Source organism: Salvelinus fontinalis, chromosome 16 (genome assembly GCF_029448725.1).
Source record: "Salvelinus fontinalis isolate EN_2023a chromosome 16, ASM2944872v1, whole genome shotgun sequence".
NCBI classification, from domain to species: Eukaryota; Metazoa; Chordata; class Actinopteri; order Salmoniformes; family Salmonidae; genus Salvelinus; species Salvelinus fontinalis.
Genome location: NC_074680.1, coordinates 44,454,804 through 44,474,497, shown reverse-complemented (window position 1 = coordinate 44,474,497; position 19,694 = coordinate 44,454,804). Strand labels below are relative to the sequence as shown.

At 43.5% G+C, this 19,694-nt stretch overlaps 1 protein-coding gene across 1 annotated transcript in view; it reads left to right on the top strand.

Annotated features, from left to right (window-relative positions):
• Positions 1-933: 933 nt before the first annotated feature.
• The window catches only part of LOC129813226 (bifunctional epoxide hydrolase 2-like), a 24,444-nt gene continuing 5,683 nt past the window's right edge, over positions 934-19,694 (top strand). The window contains exons 1-12 of the mRNA XM_055865515.1: positions 934-1,135; positions 2,104-2,182; positions 3,710-3,869; positions 3,971-4,161; positions 6,120-6,242; positions 6,592-6,663; positions 6,984-7,079; positions 7,243-7,321; positions 12,770-12,804; positions 12,897-12,923; positions 14,187-14,272; positions 15,284-15,395. Of these exons, the coding sequence (XP_055721490.1) occupies positions 1,032-1,135; positions 2,104-2,182; positions 3,710-3,869; positions 3,971-4,161; positions 6,120-6,242; positions 6,592-6,663; positions 6,984-7,079; positions 7,243-7,321; positions 12,770-12,804; positions 12,897-12,923; positions 14,187-14,272; positions 15,284-15,395 (1,164 nt within the window). The 5' untranslated portion in view covers positions 934-1,031. The remainder of the gene's footprint in view (positions 1,136-2,103; positions 2,183-3,709; positions 3,870-3,970; positions 4,162-6,119; positions 6,243-6,591; positions 6,664-6,983; positions 7,080-7,242; positions 7,322-12,769; positions 12,805-12,896; positions 12,924-14,186; positions 14,273-15,283; positions 15,396-19,694) is intronic.

Here is a 19,694-nt window from a genome sequence, read left to right as displayed (position 1 = left end):
AATAGGCAAAGCAACTCTGACATTAAAGAATAGTAACAGTTTTTATTTTAATTCGTTTTGGAGTTAAGATAATAGTTTAATTATTTTGTTTCAGTTTACTAAATCGTTTTTTCATTATTAATGTTAGTCTCCGTTTTAGTTTACTATAATAACGTGAAAGAATTGAACCAGGTGAGTATGAACAGCCCGCCTCTCCTCCTCACCTACAACAACAGCCTTTGACCTACTAGAGACAAACGCCTAACTAGTTGGTCATAAATTTAGAATAGCACACTTCTCTATGTACTACCATAGATCACGGCAGACAGCTATTCATTCATATTTCAACACACATCCATAACCGCACATTCAGCGAGCTGGTGATCTGCGTGTAAGATTAGCCTAGGGCTTTGAGTTCATCATTTTCCATAAAAGCATCTTAATCTTTTACCGGTTGCCTTCAAGACCGTTTTTACAGCAACAGTCGCGCTGCGCTGATCGTCAGATCTCACAACGTCTATCTCAGGAACCACAAACATAGTAGTGTGACCGTTCTTTCCTGTCCCACAAGTCAGCGAGTCAGCACACAAAGGAGTAGTGGGTGGATAGTGTGTTTATTACCAAAGCTGCAATCATGGGACACAGTATAGATGTTTGTTCAGTCCTCAATATTAGCAACACTCCCACAACAATTATCCATAGATTTGCTGTGGATTACCCAGAATTCCATACTTTTACCACTGAGTGCATTATACAACGTAAACACACCAATCTGACAGGAGGTGGCGTATTTACCCATTTTATGCAGGAATTGAACATACTTTATTTACACCTTTACAGTAACAGTTTATCATGTGCGCAGCAGCACGACTACAATAATGACGACCTGGAACGCATCGACTAATTTAGGGGAGGAGTTGTGTAGCGATAGCCCACTATTACAACACTTGTCTTTATGCTACATAAATTGTTTTCAGTGGGTCAGAGTTTCACTTAGTCCCCCAACTCCCCTGTCCCCAGTAGAGACTCCCCCGGACAGAGAGATCGATGACATGGCGACCAAGAAAGCAGTTTTGTTCAACCTGTGGGGGGTCGTTGTTTCTCCCAGACCTGCAGAAGTTTTCCTCAAATTCGAAGAAAACCTCAAACTCCCCAGGTATGAATCAAATCTTTTTTTCAGCGGTGAGATATAGTGCAAACTGAATCTCATGCATTGTTCAGCGCGTACTGACGGACACTGAAACATCAGTTAGTTATGCGCATGTTCGGGAATAATCAACATTTGGTTACACGACAACAGAACGGTGATTTTGTTACTGAAATCTCAGTTTGACCAAAGAATTGTTAGATATTACTTGTTAGATATTGCTGCACTGTCGGAACTAGAAGTACAAGCATTTCCCTATATTCGCAATAACATCTGCTAACCATGACATTGGCGATTTTTTTGTTTAACCTTTATTTAACTATAAATTATAAATGCTCCAAATTACATTTTTATTCGGGAGAAATGCTGTAAGTAGTTTATAGAATAAAACAAACATGTTCATTTTACCCAAACACATACCTATAAATAGTAAAACCAGAGAAACTGATAATTTTGCAGTTGTCTCATGTTTTTTTTCCAGAGCTGTATATATAGATCTAACTTCATTGTTAGAATATATCTACAACTTTTTTTTTAATTGCAAAAAGTAGATGAACTTCCACAAAATCGTTTTGTTGAAATATCTCCAAAAGTTGTGATGACACAGAGGAACTATTTTGTTCAGCAAGAACAGTGACAGCCAGGGAAAGTGTTGGGGAAATAATTTGGTGACATCTTGTGGTCTTTATGTGAATTACAGGGGGAGGGGGCAGTTACCCCCTACTACCCTACGTCCCCAGTAGCCTCCTATTACATGGACTGAATGGAAGGGAATATGTATTTTTTAATTTTTTAAAGAAATCCATCTAGAATGACTCTAAACTCCCAGACAGACAGACAGATTGTGTGTGTGTGTGTGTGTGGTATGAGATGTTGTATACGCCGATTGTTACATGTAATATTAAACTTAACAACTAATAAGTCAAACCCGCAATACGTGGTGTGGTGTGTAAATCAATGCTTATGTTCTGTTTTAGTGGTTTTCTGAAGAAGGTGGTGACTGACAAGCACAGCGCCATGGGACGCGCAGAGAGGGGCAAACTCACACTCTCTCAGGTGAGTTAAAGACGCTACATGGTCAATCCGACCATCTGCATTTACGGTGATACGGCCTCTGCATTAAGTCAGGGCATCCGTACGTCCTGCGCAGAGCTGTTGTCAAGGACCTTGTCTAGGAAGTGAGTTTGTGTTGATACAGAACCTCCCGCCTTCACCTACCATCAACCAATCATGTCAATGCAGAGCTATAAGGAGCCCTCCACATTGTTGCAGAAGTTGAGGCGCACGGGGATGCGGTATGGAGCTCAGTTTGGCCTCTGCATGACTCTGGAGGTTCCGTAATTGCATCACACCATACAAACGACGTATACAACCACATTTACAGATCAAGCATAAATTGCCTTTTACACAGGCAGCCTACACAGGCAGCCTACACAGACAGCCTACACAGGCAACCTACACAGGCAACCTACACAGACAGCCTACACAGACAGCCTACACAGACAGCCTACACAGACAAATAACGTCACATTCAAACTACCAACATGGTCAGAACTTCGTTGCCAAGCTGTTAACTCTAAAAGTTCAAGATCTTGATTTTTATTTTACTAGGCAAGTCAGTTAAGAACAAGTTCTTATTTACAATGACGGGCTAGGAACAGTGGGTTAAATGCCTTGTTCAGGGGCAGAACAACAGATTTTTACCTTGTCGGCTCTGGGATTTGACCTAGCGAGCCTTCAGTTACTGACCCAATGCTCTAACCACTAGGCTACCTGCCACCTCAAACATTGGTTCCTCAATGACCCCTAGAACTGGTACAAACATGACACAGCAGAAATAGTTTAGTCTATGTATATTATAATCCATGGAAATGTGGTCCTTCTATTGAAATGTGGTGCTTCTATTGAAATGTGGTCTTCTATTGAAATGTGGTCCTTCTGTTGAAATGTGGTCTTCTATTGAAATGTGGTCCTTCTATTGAAATGTGGTCCTTCTATTGAAATGTGGTCCTTCTATTGAAATGTGGTCCTTCTATTGAAATGTGGTCCTTCTATTGAAATGTGGTCCTTCTATTGAAATGTGGTCCTTCTATTGAACTGTGGTCCTTCTATTGAAATGTGGTCCTTCTATTGAAATGTGGTCTTCTGTTGAAATGTGGTCCTTCTATTGAAATGTGGTCTTCTGTTGAAATGTGGTCTTCTATTGAAATGTGGTCCTTCTGTTGAAATGTGGTCTTCTATTGAAATGTGGTCTTCTATTGAAATGTGGTCCTTCTGTTGAAATGTGGTCTTCTATTGAAATGTGGTCCTTCTATTGAAATGTGGTCTTCTATTGAAATGTGGTCCTTCTATTGAAATGTGGTCCTTCTATTGAAATGTGGTCCTTCTATTGAAATGTGGTCCTTCTATTGAAATGTGGTCCTTCTATTGAAATGTGGTCCTTCTGTTGAAATGTGGTCTTCTATTGAAATGTGGTCCTTCTATTGAAATGGGCCTTCCATGGAAATTCTTGCGTCACCTTACATGACATGTGACAAGTGGCAACAAGTCATTGTGTGTGTGTGTGTGTCTACCACTGTGTAGATGATCCCAGAGCTTGATGCAGAGTGTGTGAGTGCAGCATCAGACCAGAAGGTCAGTCTTCCTGCTGGGTTCTCTGTGAAGAGCCTGTTAGAGGAACTCAGAGACTCAACCACCATCAACAAACACATTCTGCAGACTGTAGCTACACTCCGCAGACAAGGTAACACACACACACACACACACACACACACCTGATACACAGTTCACATTGTACAGTCTAAGGTCACATGCCATGTCCCGCTTCCTTGTGTTGTCTGTCAGGGTTATTGACAGGCGTGTTGGCCAACCAGTGGGTGGATGACAGTGGGAGTGGAGATAGCTCTGGCCGGCTCCTCTCTCTGCTGGGCGGCCATTTTGACGTGGTACTACAGTCCTGTCGTACAGGCCTCAGGGTCCCAGAGACCGACCTGTTCACCTCCGCTCTCACACAGCTGGGAGTGCCTCCGAAACAGGTATATACACATACTGGCACGCTTGCACACACACACTGCGCGCACACGCACACGCACACACACACACACACACACACACACACACTAAGGCCTACCGGCAGTTCTCCCAGAGAGGTAGAGATCGACATCCTGACATCAATGTCTTGGGAGTCACAAGAGTAACATACTGCAACTCCCATAGAGATACATACTGCAACTCCCATAGAGATACATACTGCAACTCCCATAGAGATACATACTGCAACTCCCATAGAGATACATACTGCAACTCCCATAGAGATACATACTGCAACTCCCATAGAGATACATACTGCAACTCCCATACAGATACATACTGCAACTCCCATAGAGATACATACTGCAACTCCCATAGAGATACATACTGCAACTCCCATAGAGATACATACTGCAACTCCCATACAGATACATACTGCAACTCCCATACAGATACATACTGCAACTCCCATAGAGATACATACTGCAACTCCCATAGAGATACATACTGCAACTCCCATAGAGATACATACTGCAACTCCCATAGAGATACATACTGCAACTCCCATACAGATACATACTGCAACTCCCATAGAGATACATACTGCAACTCCCATAGAGATACATACTGCAACTCCCATAGAGATACATACTGCAACTCCCATAGAGATACATACTGCAACTCCCATAGAGATACATACTGCAACTCCCATAGAGATACATACTGCAACTCCCATACAGATACATACTGCAACTCCCATACAGATACATACTGCAACTCCCATAGAGATACATACTGCAACTCCCATAGAGATACATACTGAAACAATGTCCAGCTTCCACCTCTCATCGAGAAGCTGTTACATTCCTTACATGCACATTCCTAAAACCTCCGTTTATACATATCAGTTTACACCGTTTACACCACTAGAAATCCTTATCTGACCTCCCTGTGTAGAGTTGCTCTCAGCTATTGTGTCATTAACAACAGGAAGTTATCTGTGTAACAGAGTTCAGAATGTGTTGTAAGCTCACTCCACAGCTAAATGTTGGTGCTATCCAATTCAAATCCTTTTCTGTAGCTCAACTGGTTTGTATGTTGTCAAGCAGGTGGGTCACCTGTGTGTTTGTACGTTGTCAAGCGGGTGGTCACCTGTGTGTTTGTACGTTGTCATGCGGGTGGTCACCTGTGTGTTTGTACGTTGTCAAGCGGGTGGTCACCTGTGTGTTTGTACGTTGTCAAGCGGGTGGTCACCTGTGTGTTTGTACGTTGTCAAGCGGGTGGTCACCTGTGTGTTTGTACGTTGTCAAGCGGGTGGTCACCTGTGTGTTTGTACGTTGTCAAGCGGGTGGTCACCTGTGTGTTTGTACGTTGTCAAGCGGGTGGTCACCTGTGTGTTTGTACGTTGTCAAGCGGGTGATCACCTGTGTGTTTGTACGTTGTCAAGCGGGTGGTCACCTGTGTTTGTACGTTGTCAAGCGGGTGGTCACCTGTGTGTTTGTACGTTGTTAAGCGGGTGGTCACCTGTGTGTTTGTACGTTGTCAAGCGGGTGGTCACCTGTGTGTTTGTACGTTGTCAAGCGGGTGATCACCTGTGTGTTTGTACGTTGTCAAGCGGGTGGTCACCTGTGTGTTTGTACGTTGTCAAGCGGGTGGTCACCTGTGTTGGCGAGGTAGAGGACCTTGGCTCAAGCCCAGTCAGAAGCGGGTTCATGGAGGCAGGGCCATTTACAGTGTGGTCAGACAAAAAATAGCTGATGCACAACCACATTTTTGAACTTCAAACTCTAACTCTCAATTCTAAAACAAAAAACTTTTTTTGGAGGTGGGTTTCAGGGGCCCCCTAGTGGCCTGGCACCCCTATGAAACCGCTTATGTTACTTATGCCTGGAGCCGGCCCTGGTCTCTCATCTGTGCTCCATGTGTTGTGAGTGCACAGCTGACCTGTCAGTCTGTATTTCAGGCTCTGTGGTTGGGTGATGATGAGGAGGGGGTAGGAGCAGCAGAGGCAGTAGGGATGACAGCTGTTCTGGTGAAGGACCTGCCGGAAGCTCTGAAACAAGTAGAGGCCTTCACTGGAGTACAGGTAACACACACACAATGATATGTTGTAACTTTTCTTGTCCGTCACAATGTCTGTGAGAATGTGATGGTTATTTTTCAGATTTAAAGTAAACGTGTCATCGCGGACTTCCCTGATACATTAGCCAGCTGCAGTATTCCAAACCCTTTTTTTAAATGTATTCTTGTATTTCAAATGTTCTGGTGATTTCAGGAAAGTCCGTTCTGAGGGCTGATTAGCAGATAGATAATATTCCCGTTTATGTCTATAATTTACATTTCCTCTGGGAATCAATCAAGTAGCCTATTATTCAATGTTGGTTTTGTTGTTGTTGTTGTGTGTGTGTGTGTGTGTGTGTGTGTGTGTGTTCCAGGTCGTAACAGGGGAAAGCTACCCAGCCTCTTGCCACCCAGAGGAGGTCTCTCATGGCTATATCACCATCAAGGTAACAACACAATGCTGTATGTAGCAGAAAGCGTATACATGATTACACAATGGTATTACTTTATTGAAGAACTCACTCAACCCCCCCCCCCCCCCCCCCCGTCTGTCTCTCTCTCTCTTGCTCTCTCTCTCTCTCTCTCTCTCTCTCTCTCTCTCTCTGTCTCTGTATCTCTGTCTCTCTCTCTCTGTCTCTCTCTCTCTGTCTCTCTCTCTGTCTCTCTCTCTGTCTCTCTCTCTGTCTGTCTCTCTCGCTCTGTCTCTCTCGCTCTGTCTCTCTCGCTCTGTCTCTCTCGCTCTGTGTCTCTGTTTCTCTCTCTCTAGCCCAGGGTAAAGCTGCACTATGTGGAGATGGGGACGGGGCCTCCAGTCATGCTGTGTCATGGCTTCCCTGAGAGTTGGTACTCATGGAGATACCAGGTACACACACACACACACACACACACACACACACACACACACACACACACACACACACACACACACACACACACACACACACACACACACACACACGACTACTCACACACACGACTACTCACACACACGACTACTCACTCACACACCTCTCTCTCTCTCTCAGATTCCAGCTCTAGCTGATGCAGGGTTTAGAGTCTTATCTCTGGACATGAAGGGCTATGGACAGTCTACAGCTCCACCAGGTTAGAGTGTGTGTGAACATTGTCTATATGTATATAGTAAATTGAATTATGACTTAATTAATTGGAGTGACTTAAGTAACTGGAGTGACCTGGCTGGAGTGACCTGACTGGAGTAGGGTCTGGAGTGACCTGACTGGAGTAGGGTCTGGAGTGACCTGGCTGGAGTGACCTGACTGGAGTAGGGTCTGGAGTGACCTGACTGGAGTGACCTGGCTGGAGTGACCTGGCTGGAGTGACCTGACTGGAGTAGGGTCTGGAGTGACCTGACTGGAGTGACCTGACTGGAGTGACCTGACTGGACACCCATCTTAATGAGAAGTGCTGTGTGTGGCACCTTCCTTCCTCCTTTATACCCTCTATCTTTCCTTTCTCACGCTAGAGAAGTACAGTTATGTGACTGTCGACACGTACAGGGTTTACTGACAATGTCTCGTTCCATGGTTTTACAGTTTAAGTTTAGTCTGCTGTTAGTTGAACAGATTAAAGCCTGGTTTCTCCGTCTCCCTGCTGTTAGTTGAACAGATTGAAGCCTGGTTTCTCTGTCTCCCTGCTGTTAGTTGAACAGATTGAAGCCTGGTTTCTCCATCTCCCTGCTGGTTAGTTGAACAGATTAAAGCCTGGTTTCTCCACCTCCCTGCTGTTAGTTGAACAGATTAAAGCCTGGTTTCTCTGTCTCCCTGCTGTTAGTTGAACAGATTAAAGCCTGGTTTCTCTGTCTCCCCGCTGGTTAGTTGAACAGATTAAAGCCTGGTTTCTCCGTCTCCCTGCTGTTAGTTGAACAGATTAAAGCCTGGTTTCTCCATCTCCCTGCTGGTTAGTTGAACAGATTAAAGCCTGGTTTCTCCGTCTCCCTGCTGGTTAGTTGAACAGATTAAAGCCTGGTTTCTCCGTCTCCCTGCTGGTTAGTTGAACAGATTAAAGCCTGGTTTCTCCGTCTCCCTGCTGGTTAGTTGAACAGATTAAAGCCTGGTTTCTCCACCTCCCTGCTGTTAGTTGAACAGATTAAAGCCTGGTTTCTCCGCCTCCCTGCTGGTTAGTTGAACAGATTAAAGCCTGGTTTCTCCGTCTCCCTGCTGTTAGTTGAACAGATTAAAGCCTGGTTTCTCTGTCTCCCTGCTGGTTAGTTGAACAGATTAAAGCCTGGTTTCTCCGTCTCCCTGCTGTTAGTTGAACAGATTAAAGCCTGGTTTCTCCGTCTCCCTGCTGTTAGTTGAACAGATTAAAGCCTGGTTTCTCCGTCTCCCTGCTGTTAGTTGAACAGATTAAAGCCTGGTTTCTCCACCTCCCTGCTGGTTAGTTGAACAGATTAAAGCCTGGTTTCTCCGTCTCCCTGCTGGATAGTTGAACAGATTAAAGCCTGGTTTCTCCATCTCCCTGCTGTTAGTTGAACAGATTAAAGCCTGGTTTCTCCGTCTCCCTGCTGGTTAGTTGAACAGATTAAAGCCTGGTTTCTCCGTCTCCCTGCTGGTTAGTTGAACAGATTAAAGCCTGGTTTCTCCACCTCCCTGCTGGTTAGTTGAACAGATTAAAGCCTGGTTTCTCCGTCTCCCTGCTGGTTAGTTGAACAGATTAAAGCCTGGTTTCTCCGTCTCCCTGCTGTTAGTTGAACAGATTAAAGCCTGGTTTCTCCGTATCCCTGCTGTTAGTTGAACAGATTAAAGCCTGGTTTCTCCATCTCCCTGCTGGTTAGTTGAACAGATTAAAGCCTGGTTTCTCCACCTCCCTGCTGTTAGTTGAACAGATTAAAGCCTGGTTTCTCCACCTCCCTGCTGTTAGTTGAACAGATTAAAGCCTGGTTTCTCCACCTCCCTGCTGGTTAGTTGAACAGATTAAAGCCTGGTTTCTCCGTCTCCCTGCTGGTTAGTTGAACAGATTAAAGCCTGGTTTCTCCGTCTCCCTGCTGGTTAGTTGAACAGATTAAAGCCTGGTTTCTCCGTCTCCCTGCTGTTAGTTGAACAGATTAAAGCCTGGTTTCTCCGTCTCCCTGCTGGTTAGTTGAACAGATTAAAGCCTGGTTTCTCCGTCTCCCTGCTGTTAGTTGAACAGTTTAAAGCCTGGTTTCTCCGTCTCCCTGCTGTTAGTTGAACAGATTAAAGCCTGGTTTCTCCATCTCCCTGCTGTTAGTTGAACAGATTAAAGCCTGGTTTCTCCGTCTCCCTGCTGGTTAGTTGAACAGATTAAAGCCTGGTTTCTCTGTCTCCCTGCTGGTTAGTTGAACAAATTAAAGCCTGGTTTCTCCGTCTCCCTGCTGGTTAGTTGAACAGATTAAAGCCTGGTTTCTCCGTCTCCCTGCTGGTTAGTTGAACAGATTAAAGCCTGGTTTCTCCGTCTCCCTGCTGTTAGTTGAACAGATTAAAGCCTGGTTTCTCCGTCTCCCTGCTGGTTAGTTGAACAGATTAAAGCCTGGTTTCTCCGTCTCCCTGCTGTTAGTTGAACAGATTAAAGCCTGGTTTCTCTGTCTCCCTGCTATTAGCTGAACAGATTAAAGCCTGGTTTCTCTGTCTCCTTGCTGTTAGTTGAACAGATTAAAGCCTGGTTTCTCCGTCTCCCTGCTGTTAGTTGAACAGATTAAAGCCTGGTTTCTCCATATCCCTGCTGTTAGTTGAACAGATTAAAGCCTGGTTTCTCCGTCTCCTTGCTGTTAGTTGAACAGATTAAAGCCTGGTTTCTCCGTCTCCCTGCTGGTTAGTTGAACAGATTAAAGCCTGGTTTCTCCGTTTCCCTGCTGTTAGTTGAACAGATTAAAGCCTGGTTTCTCCACCTCCCTGCTGGTTAGTTGAACAGATTAAAGCCTGGTTTCTCCGTCTCCCTGCTGGTTAGTTGAACAGATTAAAGCCTGGTTTCTCCGTCTCCCTGCTGTTAGTTGAACAGATTAAAGCCTGGTTTCTCCGTCTCCCTGCTGTTAGTTGAACAGATTAAAGCCTGGTTTCTCCGTCTCCCTGCTGTTAGTTGAACAGATTAAAGCCTGGTTTCTCCATCTCCCTGCTGGTTAGTTGAACAGATTAAAGCCTGGTTTCTCCACCTCCCTGCTGTTAGTTGAACAGATTAAAGCCTGGTTTCTCCGTCTCCCTGCTGTTAGTTGAACAGATTAAAACCTGGTTTTTCCATCTCCCTGCTGGTTAGTTGAACAGATTAAAGCCTGGTTTCTCTGTCTCCCTGCTGTTAGTTGAACAGATTAAAGCCTGGTTTCTCCGTCTCCCTGCTGTTAGTTGAACAGATTAAAGCCTGGTTTCTCCGTCTCCCTGCTGTTAGTTGAACAGATTAAAGCCTGGTTTCTCCGTCTCCCTGCTGTTAGTTGAACAGATTAAAGCCTGGTTTCTCCGTCTCCCTGCTGGTTAGTTGAACAGATTAAAGCCTGGTTTCTCCGTCTCCCTGCTGGTTAGTTGAACAGATTAAAGCCTGGTTTCTCCGTCTCCCTGCTGGTTAGTTGAACAGATTAAAGCCTGGTTTCTCCGTCTCCCTGCTGTTAGTTGAACAGATTAAAGCCTGGTTTCTCCGTCTCCCTGCTGGTTAGTTGAACAGATTAAAGCCTGGTTTCTCCGTCTCCCTGCTGTTAGTTGAACAGATTAAAGCCTGGTTTCTCTGTCTCCCTGCTATTAGCTGAACAGATTAAAGCCTGGTTTCTCTGTCTCCTTGCTGTTAGTTGAACAGATTAAAGCCTGGTTTCTCCGTCTCCCTGCTGTTAGTTGAACAGATTAAAGCCTGGTTTCTCCATATCCCTGCTGTTAGTTGAACAGATTAAAGCCTGGTTTCTCCGTCTCCTTGCTGTTAGTTGAACAGATTAAAGCCTGGTTTCTCCGTCTCCCTGCTGGTTAGTTGAACAGATTAAAGCCTGGTTTCTCCGTTTCCCTGCTGTTAGTTGAACAGATTAAAGCCTGGTTTCTCCACCTCCCTGCTGGTTAGTTGAACAGATTAAAGCCTGGTTTCTCCGTCTCCCTGCTGGTTAGTTGAACAGATTAAAGCCTGGTTTCTCCGTCTCCCTGCTGTTAGTTGAACAGATTAAAGCCTGGTTTCTCCGTCTCCCTGCTGTTAGTTGAACAGATTAAAGCCTGGTTTCTCCGTCTCCCTGCTGTTAGTTGAACAGATTAAAGCCTGGTTTCTCCATCTCCCTGCTGGTTAGTTGAACAGATTAAAGCCTGGTTTCTCCACCTCCCTGCTGTTAGTTGAACAGATTAAAGCCTGGTTTCTCCGTCTCCCTGCTGTTAGTTGAACAGATTAAAACCTGGTTTTTCCATCTCCCTGCTGGTTAGTTGAACAGATTAAAGCCTGGTTTCTCTGTCTCCCTGCTGTTAGTTGAACAGATTAAAGCCTGGTTTCTCCGTCTCCCTGCTGTTAGTTGAACAGATTAAAGCCTGGTTTCTCCGTCTCCCTGCTGTTAGTTGAACAGATTAAAGCCTGGTTTCTCCGTCTCCCTGCTGTTAGTTGAACAGATTAAAGCCTGGTTTCTCCGTCTCCCTGCTGTTAGTTGAACAGATTAAAGCCTGGTTTTTCCATCTCCCTGCTGGTTAGTTGAACAGATTAAAGTCTGGTTTCTCTGTCTCCCTGCTGTTAGTTGAGCAGATTAAAGCCTGGTTTCTCCGTCTCCCTGCTGTTAGTTGAACAGATTAAAGCCTGGTTTCTCCGTCTCCCTGCTGGTTAGTTGAACAGATTAAAGCCTGGTTTCTCCGTCTCCCTGCTGGTTAGTTGAACAGATTAAAGCCTGGTTTCTCCGTCTCCCTGCTGTTAGTTGAACAGATTAAAGCCTGGTTTCTCCGTCTCCCTGCTGTTAGTTGAACAGATTAAAGCCTGGTTTCTCCGTCTCCCTGCTGTTAGTTGAACAGATTAAAGCCTGGTTTCTCCGTCTCCCTGCTGTTAGTTGAACAGATTAAAGCCTGGTTTCTCCGTCTCCCTGCTGGTTAGTTGAACAGATTAAAGCCTGGTTTCTCCGTCTCCCTGCTGGTTAGTTGAACAGATTAAAGCCTGGTTTCTCCCTCTCCCTGCTGGTTAGTTGAACAGATTAAAGCCTGGTTTCTCCGTCTCCCTGCTGTTAGTTGAACAGATTGAAGCCTGGTTTCTTCGTCTCCCTGCTGGTTAGTTGAACAGATTAAAGCCTGGTTTCTCTGTCTCCCTGCTGTTAGTTGAACAGATTAAAGCCTGGTTTCTCCACCTCCCTGCTGTTAGTTGAACAGATTAAAGCCTGGTTTCTCCGTCTCCCTGCTGGTTAGTTGAACAGATTAAAGCCTGGTTTCTCCGTCTCCCTGCTGGTTAGTTGAACAGATTAAAGCCTGGTTTCTCCATCTCCCTGCTGGTTAGTTGAACAGATTAAAGCCTGGTTTCTCCGTCTCCCTGCTGTTGGGGGACTGTAGTGTCAAACACAATAGGAACACCGTCATTATTACAGACCAAGATTGATTTATTCAATTTCAATAACACTTTCTCTTTCCTCTCCCATACGTTCTCTCTCTCTAGACATAGAGGAGTACTCACAGGAACAGATCTGCCAGGTAAAGTACACACTTACATACGAACAAAACATCCCCTGTCTATCCTTGACATGATTGTAATGGTTTTCTGTATGTTCTTATCTCTGTTGTAGGATCTTGTGACTTTCATGGACAAAATGGTGAGTCCACTCCCAATAATCAGCCCTGTGTATGTTAAGCTATCAGGGTGAAATATTAGTCTCCACATGGGCGGTGTGATGCTACAGGAAGAGCTCAACGCTTCCTTTAACGCCCTCTCTCTCTCTCTCTCTCTCTCTCTCTCTCTCGCTCTGTCTCTCTCTCTCGCTCTGTCTCTCTCTCTTGCTCTGTGTCTCTCTCTCTCTCTCTCTCTCTCTCTCTCTTGCTCTCTCTCTCTCTCTTGCTCTCTCTCTCTCTCTTGCTCTGTCTCTCTCTCTTGCTCTGTCTCTCTCTCTTGCTCTGTCTCTCTCTTGCTCTGTCTCTCTCTCTTGCTCTGTCTCTCTCTCTTGCTCTGTCTCTCTCTCTTGCTCTGTCTCTCTCTCTTGCTCTGTCTCTCTCTCTTGCTCTGTCTCTCTCTTGCTCTGTCTCTCTCTTGCTCTGTCTGTCTCTTGCTCTGTCTGTCTCTTGCTCTGTCTGTCTCTTGCTCTGTCTCTCTCTTGCTCTGTCTCTCTCTTGCTCTGTCTCTCTCTTGCTCTGTCTCTCTCTATCTCCCTGTCGCTCTGTCTCCCTGTCTCTCGCTCTGTCTCTCTTGCTCTGTCTCTCTCTCTCTCGCTCTGTCTCTCTCTCTGTCTCTCTTGCTCTGTCTCTCTCTCTCTCGCTCTGTCTCTCTCTCTCTCTCTCTCTCTCTCTCTCTCTCTCTCTCGCCCTGTCTCTGTCTCTCTCTCTGTCTCTCTCTCTGTCTCTCTCGCCCTGTCTCTCTCTCTCTCTCTGTCTCTCTCTCTCTCTCTGTCTCTCTCGCCCTGTCTCTCTCTCTCGCTCTGTCTCTCTCGCCCTGTCTCTCTCTCTCGCCCTGTCTCTCTCGCCCTGTCTCTCTCTCTCGCCCTGTCTCTCTCTCTCGCTCTCTCTCTCTCGCCCTGTCTCTCTCTCTCGCTCTGTCTCTCTCGCCCTGTCTCTCTCTCTCGCTCTGTCTCTCTCGCTCTGTCTCTCTCGCCCTGTCTCTCTCGCCCTGTCTCTCTGTCTCTCTGTCTCTCTGTCTCTCTGTCTCTCTGTCTCTCTGTCTCTCTCTCTCTCTCTCTCTCTCTCTCTCTCTCTCTCGCTCTCGCTCTCTCGCTCTCTCGCTCTCTCGCTCTCTCTCTCTCTCTCTCTCGCCCTGTCTCTCTCTCTCGCCCTGTCTCTCTCTCTTGCTCTGTCTCTCTCGCTCTGTCTCTCTCGCCCTGTCTCTCTCTCTCGCTCTGTCTCTCTCACCCTGTCTCTCTCTCTCTCAGGGTATTCCCCAGGTGACTCTGGTTGGTCATGATTGGGGTGGAGTTGTGGTCTGGAACATGGCCCGGTGTCATCCAGAGAGAGTCAGGTAGACTAAAGGGGTCTAAACACCTTACGCAAACGCAGCGCAAACGGAGTATGTGAATGTCGTTTTACGGCATAAAAATGGGCGTAGTCCTGCCACATGATTTGTTTTTTTTTATTCCACTCAAATATTCTTACGGACTGCACAATTCCTTCCGCGGCGGCGGGGGCCGCGTTGAGTAGTGTGGAGCTTTGTATTTTATCACCAAACTCACTTTGGTTGAAAATGGAACTTCTAAACGAAGGTATTTTGTTTAGTATTAAAATAACTACCTGATTAACTACCTAAAAACAGCCTCAAGCCATGTGATTTTTCTCTGACCGCATAAATGATGGCGTTCTATTTTTAGCTAATATTGGGGGGGGGCGAATATATTCAAGCAGCATGTTAAACTGCGATAATGTTGTAGGTTACACTGGCAAGTATAGAAATATTTACCAGGGCATATTATTACATTTATAAATGGGATTATTTCACATGGGGGAAACTAAAAGACTAGTTTGCTTGCTGTTTTTTAGCCAGCTAGCTTGCAAGCTGCTAGCGGAGTAGCCTACAGCCTACTGCCAGGCACCAAACAAGGTCATGTAAAACAAACCTAAACTTGTAGCTATTATTCAATAGGCAGTTGGTTTTCATTGAAATTAGCTAACAGTGGTGATGTTTTTGATTTGATTCCTATTTGCTTTTACCACAAATGGGAAGACATCAAGGAAATCTCTGCTATCGCCCCCTTGTGTATGTTGCTATTGGGGGGGTTTAGGAACACATGGACCGGCAAGGCTATTATGTTACAAAAGGAATACGTTGCCCCCCCCCCCAAACATCTGACTCCACCCAAGAGCACACACGCGTGTAGATAGATCTACCCACGTTAGGTATGTGGAAACCTTAACACACACACATCCACACACACACATGCGCACACACATGCGCACACACACTCCCTGAGACGGTAAAGTAAAGAATTAAACCAATACCTGGTGTGTGTGTGTGTGTGTGTGTGTGTGTGTGTAGAGCGGTAGCTTCTCTGAACACCCCTCTGTTTCCTGTGGACCCCTCCAAGGATCCAATGAACTTCCTGAAGACTGTGCCAATCTTTGACTACCAACTCTACTTTCAGGACCCCGTAAGTGTGTGTGTGGAACGGAGGGGAGAGGAACTTTACTCTATTGTCCCCCTACTGTACCATATTCATCCATTATGCGTCAGTACAACAGCTTTGGTAGCCAAGTCACCCGTTAAAGAAGTCAGTATTCAACGTCCATCCATGTCTGAGGACGTCGGGAGATGACGTTGAAACCGGCCACTAGGGGGGCGACAGTGAGCGCTGTTACCTTTTCAGGAAGGTTTCAGTTTTGACAGAGTGTTGTGGAAGGGGATGGAGGATGGTGTAATCATCTGTCTGACTCAAAAGGTCCCAAACCTTAACCCTTACCTTAACCAGTTAGAGATAACAACTAACCTTAACCAGTTAGAGTTAATGTCTAACCTTAACCAGTTAGAGATAACAACTAACCTTAACCAGTTAGAGATAACAACTAACCTTAACCAGTTAGAGATAACAACTAACCTTAACCAGTTAGAGATAACAACTAACCTTAACCAGTTAGAGATAATGACTAACCTTAACCAGTTAGAGATAACAACTAACCTTAACCAGTTAGAGATAACAACTAACCTTAACCAGTTAGAGATAACAACTAACCTTAACCAGTTAGAGATAACAACTAACCTTAACCAGTTAGAGATAACAACTAACCTTAACCAGTTAGAGATAACAACTAACCTTAACCAGTTAGAGATAATGACTTACCTTAACCAGTTAGAGATAATGACTTACCTTAACCAGTTAGAGATAACAACTAACCTTAACCAGTTAGAGATAACGACTAACCTTAACCAGTTAGAGATAACAACTAACCTTAACCAGTTAGAGATAACAACTAACCTTAACCAGTTAGAGATAACAACTAACCTTAACCAGTTAGAGATAACAACTAACCTTAACCAGTTAGAGATAATGACTTACCTTAACCAGTTAGAGATAACAACTAACCTTAACCAGTTAGAGATAACGACTTACCTTAACCAGTTAGAGATAATGACTAACCTTAACCAGTTAGAGATAACAACTAACCTTAACCAGTTAGAGATAACAACTAACCTTAACCAGTTAGAGATAACAACTAACCTTAACCAGTTAGAGATAACAACTAACCTTAACCAGTTAGAGATAATGACTAACCTTAACCAGTTAGAGATAACAACTAACCTTAACCAGTTAGAGATAATGACTAACCTTAACCAGTTAGAGATAACAACTAACCTTAACCAGTTAGAGTTAATGTCTAACCTTAACCAGTTAGAGATAACAACTAACCTTAACCAGTTAGAGATAATGTCTAACCTTAACCAGTTAGAGATAACAACTAACCTTAACCAGTTAGAGTTAATGTCTAACCTTAACCAGTTAGAGATAACAACTAACCTTAACCAGTTAGAGTTAATGTCTAACCTTAACCAGTTAGAGATAACAACTAACCTTAACCAGTTAGAGATAATGTCTAACCTTAACCAGTTAGAGATAATGACTAACCTTAACCAGTTAGAGATAACAACTAACCTTAACCAGTTAGAGATAACAACTAACCTTAACCAGTTAGAGATAACAACTAACCTTAACCAGTTAGAGATAACGTCTAACCTTAACCAGTTAGAGATAACAACTAACCTTAACCAGTTAGAGATAACAACTAACCTTAACCAGTTAGAGATAACAACTAACCTTAACCAGTTAGAGATAACAACTAACCTTAACCAGTTAGAGATAACAACTAACCTTAACCAGTTAGAGATAACAACTAACCTTAACCAGTTAGAGATAACAACTAACCTTAACCAGTTAGAGATAACAACTAACCTTAACCAGTTAGAGATAACAACTAACCTTAACCAGTTAGAGATAACGACTAACCTTAACCAGTTAGAGATAACAACTAACCTTAACCAGTTAGAGATAACAACTAACCTTAACCAGTTAGAGATAACAACTAACCTTAACCAGTTAGAGATAACAACTAACCTTAACCAGTTAGAGATAACAACTAACCTTAACCAGTTAGAGATAACAACTAACCTTAACCAGTTAGAGATAACAACTAACCTTAACCAGTTAGAGATAACAACTAACCTTAACCAGTTAGAGATAACAACTAACCTTAACCAGTTAGAGATAACAACTAACCTTAACCAGTTAGAGATAACAACTAACCTTAACCAGTTAGAGATAACAACTAACCTTAACCAGTTAGAGATAACAACTAACCTTAACCAGTTAGAGATAACGACTAACCTTAACCAGTTAGAGATAATGACTAACCTTAACCAGTTAGAGATAACAACTAACCTTAACCAGTTAGAGATAACAACTAACCTTAACCAGTTAGAGATAATGACTAACCTTAACCAGTTAGAGATAATGACTAACCTTAACCAGTTAGAGATAATGACTAACCTTAACCAGTTAGAGATAACAACTAACCTTAACCAGTTAGAGATAACAACTAACCTTAACCAGTTAGAGATAATGACTAACCTTAACCAGTTAGAGATAACAACTAACCTTAACCAGTTAGAGATAACAACTAACCTTAACCAGTTAGAGATAATGACTAACCTTAACCAGTTAGAGATAATGACTAACCTTAACCAGTTAGAGATAACAACTAACCTTAACCAGTTAGAGATAACAACTAACCTTAACCAGTTAGAGATAACAACTAACCTTAACCAGTTAGAGATAACAACTAACCTTAACCAGTTAGAGATAACAACTAACCTTAACCAGTTAGAGATAATGACTAACCTTAACCAGTTAGAGATAACAACTAACCTTAACCAGTTAGAGATAACAACTAACCTTAACCAGTTAGAGATAACAACTAACCTTAACCAGTTAGAGATAATGACTAACCTTAACCAGTTAGAGATAATGACTAACCTTAACCAGTTAGAGATAACAACTAACCTTAACCAGTTAGAGATAGCGACTAACCTTAACCAGTTAGAGATAACAACTAACCTTAACCAGTTAGAGATAACAACTAACCTTAACCAGTTAGAGATAACAACTAACCTTAACCAGTTAGAGATAACAACTAACCTTAACCAGTTAGAGATAACAACTAACCTTAACCAGTTAGAGATAACAACTAACCTTAACCAGTTAGAGATAGCGACTAACCTTAACCAGTTAGAGATAACAACTAACCTTAACCAGTTAGAGATAATGACTAACCTTAACCAGTTAGAGATAACAACTAACCTTAACCAGTTAGAGATAACAACTAACCTTAACCAGTTAGAGTTAATGTCTAACCTTAACCAGTTAGAGATAACAACTAACCTTAACCAGTTAGAGATAACAACTAACCTTAACCAGTTAGAGATAATGACTAACCTTAACCAGTTAGAGATAACAACTAACCTTAACCAGTTAGAGATAACAACTAACCTTAACCAGTTAGAGATAATGTCTAACCTTAACCAGTTAGAGATAACAACTAACCTTAACCAGTTAGAGATAACAACTAACCTTAACCAGTTAGAGTTAATGTCTAACCTTAAACACTTAAAAATGTGATGATTGAACAACTTAGAAATGTGACATTTTGAGAAACATGGACGAACGTCTCATTTTGACATGAGACTGTGAAAGCTGGTTGGGCTTTGGTTCCAGTTTTTCGCAAGTACTAATTGTTGCTAGTGCTAAATGATCCTCTAATTACTCAAGTTGCTTTTGTTTACATTGTGAACATAGTCAATGTAGCTAGCTAGCGAGAGTTTGTTCTAGCTAGTAGCTTCTTGACTTTATAAATCTTAGTACAATAACCAGTGGTGTGTCTAGTGGAGGCCATATGCAACCAAAATCAACTTTTATTTCTCATTATTTAAATTCACAAGATAGAATGAACACACGACACACAGCCATCGAGAATTGTACCTCTGATTCTTGAGCTTGGACGCTTCCATTGGACATGACGCAACACGGCGGTATAGCAGCTTTCATTAAGGAAGAATTTCCTCAATGGCTGAAAGCTCATGGCAATACCGGCAGCCTGATGGCTATAGTATAGCAGGGCCGTAAGTCCTCTACAGGATGTACTGTAACAGAGACCTTTCCTTATGTAACTCATCTACAGGATGTAACAGAGACCTTTCCTTATGTAACTCCTCTACAGGATGTAACAGAGACCTTTCCTTATGTAACTCCTCTACAGGATGTAACAGAGACCTTTCCTTATGTAACTCCTCTACAGGATGTACTGTAACAGAGACCTTTCCTTATGTAACTCATCTACAGGATGTAACAGAGACCTTTCCTTATGTAACTCCTCTACAGGATGTACTGTAACAGAGACCTTTC